The 17,637-nt window shown below is 31.8% G+C and overlaps 1 protein-coding gene across 2 annotated transcripts; it reads right to left on the reverse strand.

Annotated features, from left to right (window-relative positions):
* Positions 1-1,046: 1,046 nt before the first annotated feature.
* LOC134715707 (uncharacterized) lies at positions 1,047-15,429 on the reverse strand. Of its 2 annotated transcripts, none has more exons than XM_063578062.1 (4): positions 15,315-15,429; positions 5,784-5,877; positions 4,199-4,532; positions 1,047-1,606 (listed from the first exon to the last, which is right to left on the reverse strand). In XM_063578062.1, the coding sequence occupies exons 1-4, from the start codon at positions 15,318-15,320 to the stop codon at positions 1,369-1,371; spliced, it is 672 nt and encodes a 223-aa protein (XP_063434132.1). In that variant the 5' UTR covers positions 15,321-15,429; the 3' UTR covers positions 1,047-1,368. The 2 variants fall into 2 exon arrangements, with proteins under 2 accessions (XP_063434132.1, XP_063434131.1); XM_063578061.1 differs by lacking the exon at positions 15,315-15,429 and adding an exon at positions 14,064-14,222 and having other exon boundaries at positions 1,048-1,606.
* Between the last annotated feature and the right edge of the window lie 2,208 nt (positions 15,430-17,637).

Below are 17,637 nucleotides of genomic sequence, written 5' to 3' on the forward strand. Positions count from 1 at the left end.
CTATCGACGGATAAAAAAGACGCAGGATAATACCTCATATGACCCGATAGGTTAGGTAAGCTAAAACAGAATTTAGTCAATTCTATATATATAATACGTTTTGAAACATCAATCTGAACAAAGTTGTTCCCATATACTCTCCCTCCATTTTATTCGAATATTCTTTGTGCAGAAGATAGATTTGAGATGTACCATTTCTCATGATCAGAGCTTTTGTGCATATTATGACGAAATAAATTGTACGATATATCGAACAAGCTGGTACAGCAATTTAGGTAGACCAGAATAGATGGTAGGAAATTAACATTGTAACTTCATAAAAGAGAAAGTCGGATAGCAAGTATAGGACGACACGATCATGTGTGATGCGCAGAGAAATATGATCAGAATTTATATACAAAATAATCTTTTTAAAATTCATCAAGTTGTTTCACATAAGCAGTCATTTTCGAAGTTTCGTTTCGTGATGGAGAAAGTAAAACAGTGTACATTTTGTGTGTTACAAAATTTTGTTATTCAATATATTTTTCTAAGATTTTATAATCTTCTGCTTTTTTAACATGTTTAATTTCAGTCTGCAGTTAATATTAACTGCTTTGAAACACACACGTTTTTAAAGGTTAGTCAGTTTAGTATTTGGACTTCAAGCTATGATTTTTTTATGTGTATACTATGAGTACTTCCCTAAATAACTTTTTTTAAAGTATTGATTTAACCTCTAAGTTTGCATGTCCTTGAAAAGTAAACAGAATATAAGGTTTCTCCCATTGTACGTGTTTCTTTGCAGGGGAACTAAATTATCAGGGGCGTGTTTGCGACAATTTGTTACTATTTTCGGAATTATGATTGCTACCTTACTAGAAAGGGGAAAAATTGGGACATAAGGTTAAATGTCCAAAGAAAGACAACTAAATGTAACTACTTTTTTTTACAATTGTTGTCAAGTGTAAAATATCATGACATAAATATATATTTGATTTTTTTCTGTACAAATATATATGTATCATTAAATTGATTTCAGTTTTTTATTGAAAAAAAAAACAATTAAATGTCATACTCAATTAACCACCAATCCACATTACAAACTTCCACTTATATAAATATGCATTATGCATCGTTGCTCTATACATATACTTACAGTATAATTCAAAAAGTAACAAATCTGTTTTCATAATATTCATAAAGCATTATAACAAAACTCATTTATTTTCTCATTTTTTTTTTTTGGAAATTCTGGTCCTGTGTGGATATTCAAAGCAATTTCGATCTTAAATAACAATAAAATCAAAATCAAATCAAAGATCCCAATAAAAAGACTATTATTCGGAAGAATCCTATATATATCAAGTCGTGAAAGAATGTAAAATATCAGCAGCACCAACCATATCTCAGTGCACATGTACTATACGCTGGTGAATTCACAGAAACTTTCTTTTTCTCTGATCCCCATTCTGGATTCACAACAAAGTCTCGTTCAGATACAAACTTTTTGTTCTTGTAGAACATGGGTTTCGGAGAATATAAAAACGGATCCCTATCATCCCATTCGGCGGGTGGAGCTTTCCAGTCCATTGCTATTGCAAACGGTGGTCTTTTGGGAACAATTCTGTAACAAAAAACAACGGATGTTACATTACATCATAAAGTAATTATAACCTCTCTTTCGCCAGATTTAAAAACACAATTTCCCATTCTCAATACTTGCAGAAATCATTATCAATTCATTATTTATTTATCGTGTTGTTTATATCTTATTACTTTAATCATTTTTATTATATTAATTGCATGCTTATATCACTAATTATGATTGTTTTGAATTCATAAAAATCATTTTCATAATATCGAATCGATATTATTGGGCATGTTGAATCAGAGACAGGGTAAAAATGTACACAGTTAATTGAGAACCCTTCAGCCAAGAAAAGGAAGCACTTGTGTCGTGATTTCAATCGTTCTTACTGCTGACCTGACTGGAGTACATTTAGAATTAACAATATAGCTGTGTCAGCACAATTTTTACGAGAAGAATAACATTGCATGTATATTACATGTGCTTTCCATAACGTCAGAAACAAAAAAAATGATTTACACATTAATTACAAAAAGAAGCCTTCAGTCAAGACATGTTTAAGTTGATATTGGTATTATATGTTCAGACAATGTGGACCTTGATGGATTAGCCATACCCGTAGCCAGGGGGGTTCGGACGAATTCTCCCTTGAAAACAAATAAGCACTGTTAATTCCTGGTTACGGGCCTGTTAGCACTTGTTGTTCTCAAACTGTTCCGGTTCTTATACAATCTTGGCTTTCAAATATTCGGCTTTGATCGTTCTTGGTAAAGGTATAATTATGGATGCATTACATTGATAAGGTGATTTCTCAGTGTTCATATGACGGCACTTCATACTTTTTGCGACTGCTTTTATGAACTATAAATAAATGCAAAATCTGAATTAACTACAGACTACAGATATACATGTACGAAATAAAGAGATGTGCTGTGGTACTCTGTCATACATGTAAGCAAAACTCCCTCTGACACTATAATAGTACTTATATAACAAATTTGTGTTCGCATGACCTGTGATGCATATCTCATTTACCCTTTCGACCCATTGCCTCATTATGTATGCCGGTATTTCGATTTTAACTGCGGATATTTTCACGCTTAAAAGTTTATAGCTGGACTTCAGATATTCGAACTTGCATGGGTATATCACCAACATATTGCTCATTAAGATTAGATATTCGGAGGGCAACCTCCTCAACAATTAATGTGTCTACAACATCTGTGTACACAAGTTGTAATTGATTTCACAGACATCACAAAAGATCAACACAAAATTCTCTAAAGCACACTGACATCCTTTTTTTTTTCTTCTTTTGTTTCGAATCAATCTGATGAGTCAAGTTGCTTACGTCGATCTTTTGGTTTTATGCTGTTACACCATCGTCCAGGGTAAGGAAAGACGCGAGGGTTCACATACATGTGCACATTCGCAGTCCTGAGCCTACAATTCAGCGTTTTTTTTAGCTCACTGGCCCAAATTGGCCAAGTGAGCTTTTCTCATTACTTGGCGTCCGGTGTCCGTACGTCGTCGTCGTTAACTTCTACAAAAAATCCTCTCCTCTGAAACTGCTCGGCCAAATTTAACCAAACTTGGCCACAAACTTCATTGGGGTACCTAGTTTAAAAATGTGTCCGGTCACCCGGCCAACCAACCAAGATGGCCGCCATGGCTAACACTAGAACATAGGGGGTAAAATGTAGATTTTTGCTTATAACTCTGAAACCAAAGCATTTAGAGCAAATCTGACAAGGCTTAAAATTGTTCATCATGTCAACATCTATCTGCCTTCAAATTTTCAGATGAATCGGACAACCCGTTGTTTGGTTGCTGCCCATGAATTGGTCATTTTAAGGAAATTTTGCCGTTTTTGGTTATTATCTTGAAGACTACTATAGATAGCGATAAACTGTAAACAGCAATAATGTTCAGCAAAGTACTGTAGGATCTACAAATAAGTCAACATGACCAAAATGGCCAGTTGACCCCTTAAGGAGGTATTGCCCTTTATATTTAAATTTTAACAAATTTCATTAATTTGGTAAATTTTTGTAAATTTTTACAAAATATTTTCCTCTGTTTAACTAAAAGGCCAAGTTTATTATAGAGAAAATTGTAAGTAGCAAGAATGTTCAGTAATGTAAGATCTACAAACACATCACCATCATCAAAACCCAATTTTGCCATGAATCAATCTGTGTCCTTTGTTTAATACATGTATGCACATAGACCAAGGTGAGCGACACAAGCTCTTTAGAGCCTTTAGTTTAAGCCTAAATTGGCCGTTGATTTTCTTTTTTAAGTTGAACTTTTAACATTTTGTCATGCTGTAGCCTTTTATGGCTCACTTCATGGTATGGGTTTTACCATGGAATGCTTATATTGGTTTTAAACAATTGTTTACGGTCCTTCTGTCACCTAAAGGTAACATCATCGTCCTTTGGTCTCTGTGTATGGTTGTCTCACTGACAATACACTACATATCATTCTTTAATCTAATTTCCATAAATCTATTTAGAACTTGTAGAAAACCATAATTCGATGAGAGGTTTTCTGCCATTCATGTTATTTTTATTGATGTATTTAATTTTGACCCATCTCATTAATATTGTCAATTTATATACTTACTTGACCACTTGGTTTTTCCATTCTTGAATGCTTCTAGTTTTGAATTCTTCCTTTTCGTCTACACGGTCAAACAGTTGTGGTATTGGTCTGTTTTTCAATACAAGTGCGTTGAAGTCTGGCGTCTTTAATCTGTCTGATACTCTTGCCTGGTAAGGTTTAATATCCACAGGACTTTTGGGTCTCCGTTTCAGTAACTGATATCTTCCACTTCTTGATCTGTCTGATAGCGGTGAATGGAACGACGGTTCTGATTGTGTTATAACGGGCAATGTTCTTGATCTGGAAAACGATGGCATTCGTCCTCTCTTCCATTCGCCTATTGTTTCATCTTGTCCTTTAAAGAAATATTACGATTACATAAATTAGCTGTTTGAAATTAATATTATTTATCTAAAACTTCATTCAGGTAAAAATGTTAAATTGTAATGTTAATGTTCGATTTTTCAAAAGTTTTAAAATCATTTTAAAAATTAATTTCAGGTAATTTATAAAAAGCAAATCATCAGTTTAAGTATACTGTTTTATATATTATATATTAAATCTTTGTACAATATTATATCTTTGTACAAAGTTGAGATGTTAATAAAATATTGAATTGTGAGTTGAATTGAAATGCTTCCGATATATTCAACAACAACCCAAGAAAAGAGTCCAATGAAAGCATTGTCAAAGAGAGGGACGAAAGATACCAGAGAGAGAGTCTAACTCATAGATAGAAAATAAACTGACAACGCCATGGCTAAACATGAAAAGACAAACAGACAAATGATAGTACACAAGAAACAACATAGAAAACTAAAGACTAAGCAACACGAACCCCAACTAAAACTTTGGGTGATCTCAGGTGCTCCGGAAGGGTAAGCAGATCCTACTCCACATGTTGTCAACTTCTGTTACTTTTGTGCTTCTTTAGAGTATACGTGGTGAACTCCTATTTGTTAAAGACACTTCACTTTACAATATAACTAGAGAGTGCCTAGCCATCAGTGTTAAACAATGTGAATAAAAACAGAGATCTAGAGCACTACAGACGATTGAAACAGTTTCAAGCCAGCAGGTGCACGAACAAACAAGCATTAAAATACGAAATCGAAATAAATTCGAGAAAATATCAAGTACGTCGGTTCGATAATTATATCTTACATTGAATGCAGCAATATAACAAAATCTGTAACGATATAAACTGACAGAACAAAGTATATATATGTACTGTCATTTGTAACACACATAATCACGATCGATTAATTTGTAACTTATGTTAAAACGTCAAAAACTAAGATTGTCCTACTCAATTAAAAGGAACCATGGAATTGTGTGACTTCCTTATTCAAAGTTGAACTTGCAAGTATGTTTACATTCTTGTTGGTTTAGGTGGTCAATATTTAACGTTTTATTCATTTGGCGTCCCCAAAAATTTAGTTTCAAGTCTGTCGGATGGAGTTTTTTTTCAAGAATCACATGCCATTTCTAATGTCATTTCGGTGCCGCACTGCCTCATTAAAATATGTGTTGGGATCATAATCTCGTGATGAATGAGTCACACATGATAAGTTACAAAATAGGAAATAAATATTCGGTATCTTACCTCTTCGTCGGTGTTCTAAATATAATAAGTCAGGATGAATTTTGGATGGCGACCTCGGTAAAACTTCCGATGAGCAAGGACTCCTCAGTGGTGTCTGAAAAAAATGCAAAAAACATGAGTAAAATATTTTTATGACATATCTAGATATTGCTGTCCTTTAGGATTATCCTTGTGCAAGATCACGATTCAGCCAAGGAAGAAAGTCGCGGATATTCAATACCAGAATAAATGAACAATAATTCAAAACCTAGGTTCTGTTAAGTTGGTCGAGCAAGATGACAGGTGGAAAATAAAAATTGTCAATTGTAAAAAGAGGGCTTTCATTTTGCCTTGTAACAGGTCATTTGTGCCCCATTAGATAACTGTTGTTGGACGTACTATAACATGCAAAGAGTAACTATGATACTATTCGTGTGTGATACATCGGATTTAAAGTCCATACTTTGTCTGGAGGTATATGTTTGTAAAGAGATAACGAAACACAATCGGCGATGCATGTACTCTGTGATAATTTTACCCAGACGTTGTTTTTTTAATTTATTTAATCCAACTCATTTAATTCATAATAAGACATCAATCTTGTCAATGTTACGTCACAGCTTATATTTATTTTTAAAAGATCTTTAACCAATCTTTAGGTTTTTTTTTGTTTAAACAAGATTAATTCACCCCAAAATGTACCTTCTCTTTAATTGTATGGTTAATCGTATTTAACTGATATTGACATGTTAGACAACTTCAGACATAACAAACTTAATACTTCTTAGGATGTTTTAAATTGACCATTCTATAGAAATAATAAAAAGTTTTAGCAATATTGAAAATGAAGTTTATATATGGTGATCTGAAAACCGTAAAACCGTACCGTACAACCGCAACCTTTTCTTAGGCATTAGCAGAAAACTGTGCAAGAAAGTAATCCAAGCAACTGTAGAAAAAATAACAAATCTCTACCGATTCTCAATTTGAAGTCTGTTCTCACTTTTTGGGGTAGGGTTATAAGCTGTTCATTTTGTATATTAAGTTCACTTTTTCCAAACAAGTACACTAAGGATAACCGGAATTGTCATATCTCAAAACAATAAGCATGCTGATAGCGATAACTTTAAAACCGTATGCTGGATTAACCTTTACCTGGAACTTCCAGGGAAACAAAAAAGCAAGAGCTAAAAATGTCTCATATGATATGAACAGTCTATGTCATCTAATATGAGGAAGTGTTGATCTAGTAAAACAATATAGTTTTATAAACCATAATCGATAAAAGTGTATAAATGCAGTGCTGTGATACAAAATATTGGGTAGTTATATTTCCTAGAGGACGAAAATTCCACCTAAATTAATTACCACTGTAAAATAACAACAGTCATTTTTTTTTCAAAAAGATAGCATCTGCGATGAAGTTCATATCATTTTTAACTTTTTACATAAATCATACAAAATTCTACTAATTTGTATTAACGTCAAACGATTTCAGAACTTTTGGCACCACGTTTTTTACTGATGAAGGTTTTCTCTGAAACACCTTGTATAACCAGTTTGAAATTATACCTGTACAACAATTTGAGAACATAACAAAATATGATTTCTATGTCATATTTTATTGCAGCGTATAGATATGATTATTCTTTTGATCTAATTTATGGTTATTTTTGTGATGAGAAGAGATATTATATGTACTTAGTTGGGCGTTACAGGATAGAAATTGATTATGAAATTGTTAAATACAAAATCCATCGTTAAATCACAGCAAGGCTTTTAATTTCAAACATCCCCAAAATGGCTTTTATTGATTAGATCTTTACATTACCAAACAAAGACACAACAAAACTTAAGTGGGAATAAAAACCTTTTGTAGAAATCAACTACTTCCACTCGCCCATGTCACATTGCAATAACTCTACCGTATATTCTTGATTTTATTCTCGACTTCATTTTGTATTTGAAACCAGGTAAAGATATCAATCGATCTTCAAAAGTAGTTAAAGTGAAGGAATGTCAAATAAACGGAAAAGATGTAAATTTAAATGAACTAAACAAAATTTTCGAAGAGGTCATTTTAATGGAGAAACAAGGAAAAGAAGATTGCAATAACAACTCTGTAATAGATGTTAAAAAATCAGAAGAAGTAAATCCCGGTACCATTCAAATATCAAATCCTAATAACAACACAATAAAAGATGATGTATCGGCAAATACAAAAAGGGAATCGTCAACTTCGTCAGTAGTTATACCTACAATATATACTCCAGATGATATACAAGCACAAGTTAAAGATATAAATCCGACTCATTTAGAGGATAGAAGCACATGTTTAGATAAAATTGGTAACAAATTACCACAGTTAAATATTCAAGACTTCATTACAGCATTTGATAAACTAACCACTGTTGTTACAAATTTGAAAGACAAAATGGACGAATTGGAAATATCTATACAAGCAAATAACTTGTCAAATGCGAGTAGCATTCAAATATTAAATGACCGCATGACAGCTTTGTCAAAGGTGCGCATGCAACATGACCAACAATCAATGGATAAGATGCAAGACATTGAAGCAGAAATTCAGAATGTTAATAAAAATTTGGAAAAAAAAGTTAACATGTTACAAGGAAAAACACAAAGCATCAGTGATAAAATAAAACTTTATGACCTGGAAACATCTAAATTACAAAAAAAGCTTTATTGAGGAGGAAAATCTCTGTAACCAAATTACCCAAATGTTAGATGAAGATCAAACAATTCCAAAAACAACATGTGAAACAATATTACAGGAACATACACATGAACTAGAACAGCCAATAAGTGCTGATATAAATGAAGAACCTCAAAATCCTGAGTATGATACCCAACCAAACTTTCCATTATCGGGAAGTAGAGTTTTAATTGCAGGAAGTTCAGTCCTAAAAGGAATTGACCCATCTAAATTAAAAGATTATATAGATGTTCATGTTCACAGAGGTGCAAATGTACTAGATTTATACGAAGACATAAGAAGTATGGATCTGAGTTCATACAATATAATGATAATCCATGTAGGTGGCAACGATGCAAGTAGCAAAATGAATGTACAACAGTTTGTGGACATTTTCCAAGAAATCATTAATCATGTAAGATGTCAAAACTGTCGACCAATTGTTTCTGGAATTTTGCCAAGGATACGATGTGATGTCACCGAATATGACACAATCCTAAAAGAAATGTGTCATTATAATGATGTCAAATTCATATCAAATTATGAATCTTTTGTCTACAAAGATAATCATATAGCTAAATCATTTTACACCACAGATGGCATTCATCTGAATAGATATGGAACCATAAAGTTGTTGTGGCAAATGTTAATAAAGTAATTAAAGTATTCAAAGGAAAACCAATACAGCATCATTTCAACCAACAAAACAGAAATAGATATCAAAGTTCCAGTCACCAATATTACACAAACAACTTCAAAAGGAGCCCTACAAAACCAACATATCAATCTCGGAGTAACTTGAATACAACAGATAGAAGAAATTTCAACCATCCAGGAATCAACCCAAGAAACGTAAAGGACAGTAATGATCTCTATATGAACTCTCGTGACTCGTGGGGAAACATTAATGAGCTAAATACACAAAATGTAGACAGAGCACCATTTTTTAACTATCATTCACCAAACTCTGTACGTAAGTCAGATTATGTTCATAGGTAGCATTTAGCTTGTTCTAGTTTTTCAAACAGATATAATATTTTAAATCTGTTATGTGATAAATGTAGTAGTATACAATGCTCCTGTTGTATAAAAGACATTGATAATATAAACAACAGTAATAATAATAAATGGAGAAAATCCCAAAAGAGGCATACAAAGGGTAAAAACAAAACACCTAGTTCTGTAAATAAAAGTACAAATAATGAGGCAAGTTGGTTATTTAAAAAAGGGTTTAAACTAGGTTTTTTAAATATTCAACATTTACAACCAAAAATTGAAGAAATAAAATTTCTATTAAAATATGAACAATTATTTGATATATTTGGTATGGTAGAAACATTTTTAAATGATGAAATTGGTACCGAAACATTACAAATTGAAGGTTACAAAATAGAAAGAAAAGATAGAAACGCTATTAATTATGGCGGAGGTGTAATTGCGTACATACGAAATAGTGTATGTCATCAGAGAAGAGTTGATTTAGAAATAAGTAGTATTGAATCTTTATGGATTGAAATTAAATTTCCAAACACAAACTCTATTTTAATAGGCATTTTTTATCGTCCACCAAGCTCATTTCAATCTTGGATTGATTCAGCTGAAAAAGAAATAGATAAAGCTTCTGCAGAAAATAAAGAAATTATACTCTTAGGAGATTTTAATATAAACTATTCACAAATAAATCATACAGTTGTCGGAAATCAAAAATGGAAGGACTGTATTAATTTGTATGGTTTACAACAAATTGTACATAAACCGACAAGAGTAACAAATAAATGTGAAACTACCATAGACCATATATATACAACCGATGTAGACCATATTATAGAAGTAAATGTGCCTAGTTATGCTGTCAGTGATCATTATCATGTTTGTGTAACAAGAAAACTTAACCCAAAAATATCAAAAATGGAGCACTTGTCCATAGAATATAGATCATTTAAACAATTTGATAAAAATAAATTTATTGAAAATTTAACAAATACTCCTTTTCATCTCATTGAATCGATTGGAGATGTTGATGAAGCAGCTAATTATTGGTACAATCTATTTCTAAGCACTCTAGAGAAACATGCTCCTAAGAAAATTAAAAGGGTAAAAAATATCCAACAACCAGAGTGGTGGACTTCTGATATAAATAGCGCTAGACACCAAAGAGATCATTTTCACAGAATTAATGATATATATAATTATAAGATTTGGCGTAATAAGGTTACATTTTTAGTAGAACAGGCAAAGAAAAAATATTTTCAAAATGCTATTTCAAATTGTAAAGATAGTAAAACTATTTGGAAGTATGTCAAAAGTCTTAATCCTAAAAAAATACATAATAATATCACGCATTTAGAATATAAAAATAATGTAATTCAAAATGATGTTGATATAGCAAATACATTTAATTTGCATTTCACAAATATTGCTGAAGGTTTAGTTGATAACAAATTATGTAATAGTGATGATGGTGCCAATTTTGATGCACTCAATAAATTTGTAAAATCAAAGTTACAAAGGGGTAGTGAAAAATTCATTATACCAGAAATGAGTATTTTAGATGTAAATATGTATTTAAAAAAACTTGACAAGTCGAAAGCAACTGGTTTAGATGATGTCGGACCAAATATTTTGAGTATGTGCAGCGATGTCATAGCACCAGCTTTGACATATATATTTAATCTAAGTGTCAAATGTGGTAAATTTCCAAGTATTTTAAAAACTGCAAGAGTATGCCCAATTTTTAAAAGTGGCGATGCGGCATTGCCTGTAATCCTGATAATTATAGACCAATAGCAGTTTTGCCTTGTCTCTCTAAAATCATAGAACGACATATAGCTAATAGTTTGTATATATTTTTAAATAGCAATGACCTTCTTAATACTACACAGTCAGGTTTCAGACATAAGCATTCGTGTACTACTGCACTTACTAAATTAGTAGATGAATGGTAAGCAAATATAGATAATGGAGAGATAAACGGAGTTATATTTTTAGATTTAAAGAAAGCTTTTGATCTGGTTAATCATATAATTTTATTGAAAAAACTTGAATATTATAATGTTTCAAATAGTACACTAGACTGGTTTAAGTCATACTTGTTTGAACGAAGTCAACAAGTTAAGGTCAATAACGTCATGTCTAATACTAAATGCATAAAAACTGGTGTACCACAAGGTTCTATCCTGGGCCCTCTGTTATTTATTTTATATATCAATGATTTACCACTTAATATAGAACATTCATTAATAGATTTATATGCAGATGATTCTACATTACATTGTAGAGGTAATGATGTAATTCAGATAGCTTCTAACCTTCAAAATGATATTCATGTTATTGAAAACTGGTGTTTGCAAAATTGTATGAAATTAAATGCCAAAAAGTGTAAATCAATGATTATTGGTTCAAAACAAAGGCTTTGTTTAACTGGAAACAGTTTAGATATAAATATTTCAAATGAACAAATAGAAAATGTAGATTGTGAAAAACTACTTGGTTTATATATTGACAAAAACTTAAATTGGAATCAGCAAATAGATAAAATGTCAATTACTATATCAAATAGAATCAACTTATTACAAAAGATAAGAAAATATTTACCTATGCATTTACGTATCATCTATTTTAATGCTTATATTCTGCCATTATTTGATTATTGTTGCAATATATGGGGAAGTTGTTGTGAAAGTGGAATAAATAAACTTAATAAATTATTAAAGAAATCTGCTAGGGTAATTGTAGAAGCTGACATAATGACATCATCCAGTTTATTGTTTAAAAGTTTACACTGGTTAAATGTGGAAAAACGAATTCAATACCAAAAGGCAATACTTGTATTTAAATCAGTTAATGGCATGGTTCCTAACTATTTAGAAGAAAATTTTCATTTTACTAATAATCAAAACTATAACTTACGTTCAGCTGATGAAAAACTATTAAATCTTCCAAAACCAAAAACATTTTTTTTAAAGAAAACATTTACATATTCAGGTTCTCAAATATGGAACAGTTTACCAAATGAAATCAAAATGAGTGATACAATTGTATCTTTTAAAACAAAATGTTACAAATTTTTCATCAATTGTGCAAATTAATATGCATTTTCATTATTATTTCAATACAATTGTATATTGTGTATAATATAACTTTATTATACTGTTTGTACTTATAACGATGTTATTATTATTTTGAGGACTCTCAGGAAGATTAGTTTTAACTAATGGGATCATCCTCTTGAAATAAAGATTATTTATTTATTTATTTATTTAAAACCCTAACAATGGACCACTGAGTCTAAGTTATCCTGTGAGACTGACAAATTTTGTTTACCAAGGTAAATGGAACACTTGGAAACTGACAAATTTTGACAACTGGGGTGGGGAGTGGGGATGGCACACTTGGGGTCTGATAATTGTTGACAACTAGGGTGAAATGGAACACTTGGAGACTGATAATTGTTGACAACTGTGGTGAAATGGAACACGTGGGGACTGACAATTGTTGACAACTGGGGTGAAATAGAACACATGGGGACTGACAATTAGTGACAACTGGAGTGAAATAGAACACATGGGGACTGACAATTGTTGACAACTCGAGTGAAATGGTACATATGGGGACTGACAATTGTTAACAACTAAGGTGAAATGGAACATATGGGGACTGACAATTGTTGACAGCTGGAGTGAAATGGAACACATGGGGACTGACAATTGTTGACAACTGGGGTGAAATGGAACACATGGGGACTGACAATTGTTGACAACTGGAGTGAAATGAAATGGAACACTTGATGACTGACAATTGTTGTCAACTGGGATGAAATGGAACACTTTGGGACTGACAACTGTTGACTCTTGGGTAAATAAAACACTTGGAGACTGACAACTGTTGATCACTGAGTAAAGGGTACACTTGTGGCTGATAATTTTTGACTGCATGGAAATTGGTACCCTCTGCTTTTGACAGTTGTTGACTAGTAATGGTTACTTAGAAGATTGTATCGTCCCGGGCTTACACAAAGTCTTGTTGATTTCTGAGTAGAAAGCAATATTCAGGGACATACTGTTGTTGACAACATGGAGATGGTGACCTCGGGGACTGATCGAGGTTGGTTATTATTCATCTTCACAGCTAGCACTTATTGAAAATAATGCTCATGTTAATTTCGGAGGATTGGTATTACAAGTTTCACGAACTGCTTATTTGCTAGTCAAAGTGGTATATAGTTTACTTTATAATTAAAATGTTTGACAACAACGAACACTCAGTTCAATCATTTGTATCCTACTATGTAGCTGGTATCTTTGGGGAAAACATACGTAATTAAGTTGAAAATAAGATAGACAGTTCCATCTGCACATACAATTATAAAAGCAGACATTTGAGATTAAGGTTTCAGAAAAAGATTGAAATCCAAACTGAAACTTTCATATTCAAACTTAGTCATCTCAATCACTGATGTACCATTGTGTATTCCACAGAATTAGAGTAGACATTGACAACTACATATTATATTTTTCAACAACAAAAAATATTCAACAAAATATATAAATCTTAATTATATGTATGAACTAAAAAGGTCGACAAACCTGCATATCCATCGTGTAATCCTTAGATATAATACTAAATGTTTAAACTTTCCTTATGTAGTCATAATTAGTATTAAATATTTCACTTAGGATATCAATATACACTAATAAACTCATTTTAGAGGTCTAGAAAGGGGAATTCATGGTTCTTGGTTTTCAATTAAAGTGCTTTGTATCGAGTATAATTATATTTAATTGAGAAGTATTTTTTTATAAGTCATAATTTCTTAAATACATGTACATGTATAATAAATGTGTTAAAGTACTTGGTGCATGGTAAAGGCATTCTGATTCAATCTAATTAAAATCCTTTGAATGCCTCATTGTTAATTCAACAATGGACAAGTATTAAAGAATTATTAAATACTAATTTTTTTCAGTGTATAAAATAAGAATAAAACCGTAGTTGACACATTTTGATATGTAACAGTAAGTAAAACGGTCGAATGTTGTATAGTTGTATTGAAAAGGCACTCGGCCAAATTGGCACTTCACGCAAGCATGCCAACAAAAATGTGTGTTCCATGATTATTTGTTATTGTCCTGCTTCTTCGTGAAATGTTTGTCTCATATGAAAACTACCTTAAAGATATATTTCAGATAAGGTTATGTGGGAATTTTTTACATTTGAATATCGGCATTGCACTTCAAGTTGTACACATTTTATATCCTTTCATTCGTTTTATTTTTACGTATTCAGTACTCTCGATATATATATATATATATTTATATCACTTGAACTGCTTCAAAATAAAAAAAATTAAAAAAAACATATGTTATGTGAATTTTGCCCGTTTTTTAAATTTGTTCCGTTTGATTGGTGAAAATCGTCATTTAGCAAGATATGTGGCTCGGTTTTTGGTCGGTTCGTGACATGGTGACATGCTGCTGGTGACATGCATTTTCCCGAATAGAAAGAAAGGATTTTCGGTGTTTGGTTCTTTGCATGCACCATGTATGTTATCAACGTAATATGAAATTTCACAAGCTTTAATAATATTGTTAAATTTCTTAAAATGTCAAAAGTTAGTGAATCTTTGCCAACAAATAAAAATGAATCTGCGAAATAGATTGAAAAAATTTAATTGTATTTGTTTAATTGCATAATAATAAATTGAAATCTTATTTTGTTTTATTGCATAATAATAAATTGAAATCTTATTAACTTTACAATTTTGTAAACAAAAATTAGAGAATAAGATAGCTCATTGTAACGTGAACAACGGGAGATAACTTATTATACTTACTTACCGGCATAGTGAAACTTTCTTCATTAATTCAGTGACTAAAATAGTGTACTATTTGTACACCAAATATGTGTTAATATTACGCAAGTGACAAAATACAGAACATGTAATTGATCCCTTTTATGAACAGGTTTTAATTGACTGCAAACATATAAATATAAGATCGATTTGTCTGATAGATCATTAAAATTGTGCGTCATAATAATACCGTATTATAATGAATTTGAATCTGGTTCAAAATTATATTGGCAGACACGAGTGAAGGTCGTACTTACTATTCATGGTTATTTTGTAAAGTTGCATGTGTAATTTTAACCCACAGAACACTAATAACCCCGTCTTTAAAATCCCTTCAACAGCACAACGAAAAATCAAATATTACAGCAGTGCGGGTAATTCTAACTTTGTCACAGTGCTGACTACGAAATAAAAATACATACAAGATTTGGCAAAACTTTTAGGAATTTTGGTCCTCAATGCTCCTCAACTTCGTACTTTATTTGGCTTTTTTAATATTTTTGGATTCGAGCGTCACAGATGAGTCTTTTGTATAGACGAAACGCGCGTCTGGAGTATATACAAAATTTAGTCCTGGTATCTTTGATGAGTTTATATACATACAAAAAAGTTAAAGAATAACCAGAATCAGCAAAAAATACTAGACAAGTACGAGAAACAGCTCAATTCACCAACTACTCAGAAGAAAAAATAAGTTTAGATATACATGTACAAAGGAAGACAAACAACAAGTTGTCAACAAACAACACCAGAGCCCAGACGTCCGACTTTTCAAACAAGTTGTTCACCTTTTTTTAACCCCCCCCCCCCCCCCCCATTTTTTGGGTTCACTAATCCCTCCTAAATAAAACTTTTAAATTAAACACAATAAAAAAACAACTTCCAGCAGGTTGATCAATAGTTTATTAAACAAATAAGTAAAGAAAGGCACGTAATTTGGAAGCTAAAGTATCTGGAGTTGATCCAGGGGACAAAATTATGCATCAAAATAAACCTTTTAATCTGTATATTCTAACAGTATTGTTCTTGATCTAAGATGTTAGTAGACATATTGGCAATATTATATATCATAAAGTGAATAAGGAACTGCTTATTAGTCCGAACTATACTTGAGATTACACACGGTGTATTTAGCTTTTTGCTGTCCAATATCATTTTCTGAGAAATAATTTGTGTACTTTTTATTCAGCTCTCTTTTTATCTACATTATTGTCTCTTCGTCTTATACTTTTATTGAGGAGTATATTTCTATTTTTTATCTCATGATTATCTTTCCTTTGTTTCCAATCTCAGACTTAAAATATAATATATATATATCTGATAACTTTATTCTGTTATGAGCTTAGATTTTTAACAAATCTATCGAAATTGAAAAAAAGTCCGGTTAACCGGTTAGCGTTTTTGGTATTCGGTTTTCGGTCGTTCGACCGATTAACCGGTTAACCGTTGACAACACTAAAATATAATATATATCTCTGATAACGTTATTCTGTTATGAGCTTAGATTGGCATTCGTACTTTACACATAAGCGCTTGCAGAATGTAACCTCTGTACTTTTTCATAGAAAATAAACAACACTAAACTCTAAACCAAAATTAAAAAAAAACATACAATACTATCAAAGGCCAGATGTTACCATATTCGGATAGGTGCAAATATGCGACGGAGTTAAACATGGTTTGTGAGATTTATATATATGATGCACATCTACTTCTATTTTGCAGCTCTCCTCTCTCAAAGCGCTTGAGTTATTACATAGAAACACAATTCTTGCCAGTACAGTATTTTCTGCATTTAAATATACTAATGAATGTGGATTGTTTTTTGGATTGCATGTCAGTGTGACTCTGTGTTTGTACTGTTTAGGTTGATATCTCATCTGTATTGGATTGGTACATGTTCTATCGAGCTCGACTCATTGCCAAGTGCTTCGATAATCTGTCAATCGAAACGATAACATTAGAATATGCTGCTCGTCGTTTTTATACATCCTGCAAAGCTAAAATAATTTCATAAGATATACTGTAAGCTTATAATTGTGTACGCCAGACGCGATTTCCATCTACAAAGTTATGTCTCATAAGTGACAAGTTAAATGGCCAAAGGTGCAATGATAAAGAGCATTGAAGCCCAAAATTCCGAAAGGACATATATATATATACCCTTCAGCATGCATGGGTCTTACTACCAGAGAAGATCAGTTATCTATATACTAGTATTGATAACTATCTATCTCTTTAATGTTGATAAAATTTTAGGGTTGTTGAGGGCAGAGTCGCATCTACTGACACCCGATCTTGCACCAAAC

The sequence above is a fragment of the Mytilus trossulus genome, chromosome 4, assembly GCF_036588685.1.
Source record: "Mytilus trossulus isolate FHL-02 chromosome 4, PNRI_Mtr1.1.1.hap1, whole genome shotgun sequence".
In the NCBI taxonomy this organism is placed as follows: Eukaryota; Metazoa; Mollusca; class Bivalvia; order Mytilida; family Mytilidae; genus Mytilus; species Mytilus trossulus.

What these genes read in the sequence shown, in the direction of transcription:
- LOC134715707 (XM_063578061.1), bottom strand. An exon ending in TTTAGAACACCGACGAAGAG is followed by an intron (nt 4,533 to 5,783) that starts GTAAGATACCGA and finishes ATTTCTTTAAAG; the next exon opens with GACAAGATGAAACAATAGGC. An exon ending in TGGAAAAACCAAGTGGTCAA is followed by an intron (nt 1,607 to 4,198) that starts GTAAGTATATAA and finishes TTTTTGTTACAG; the next exon opens with AATTGTTCCCAAAAGACCAC.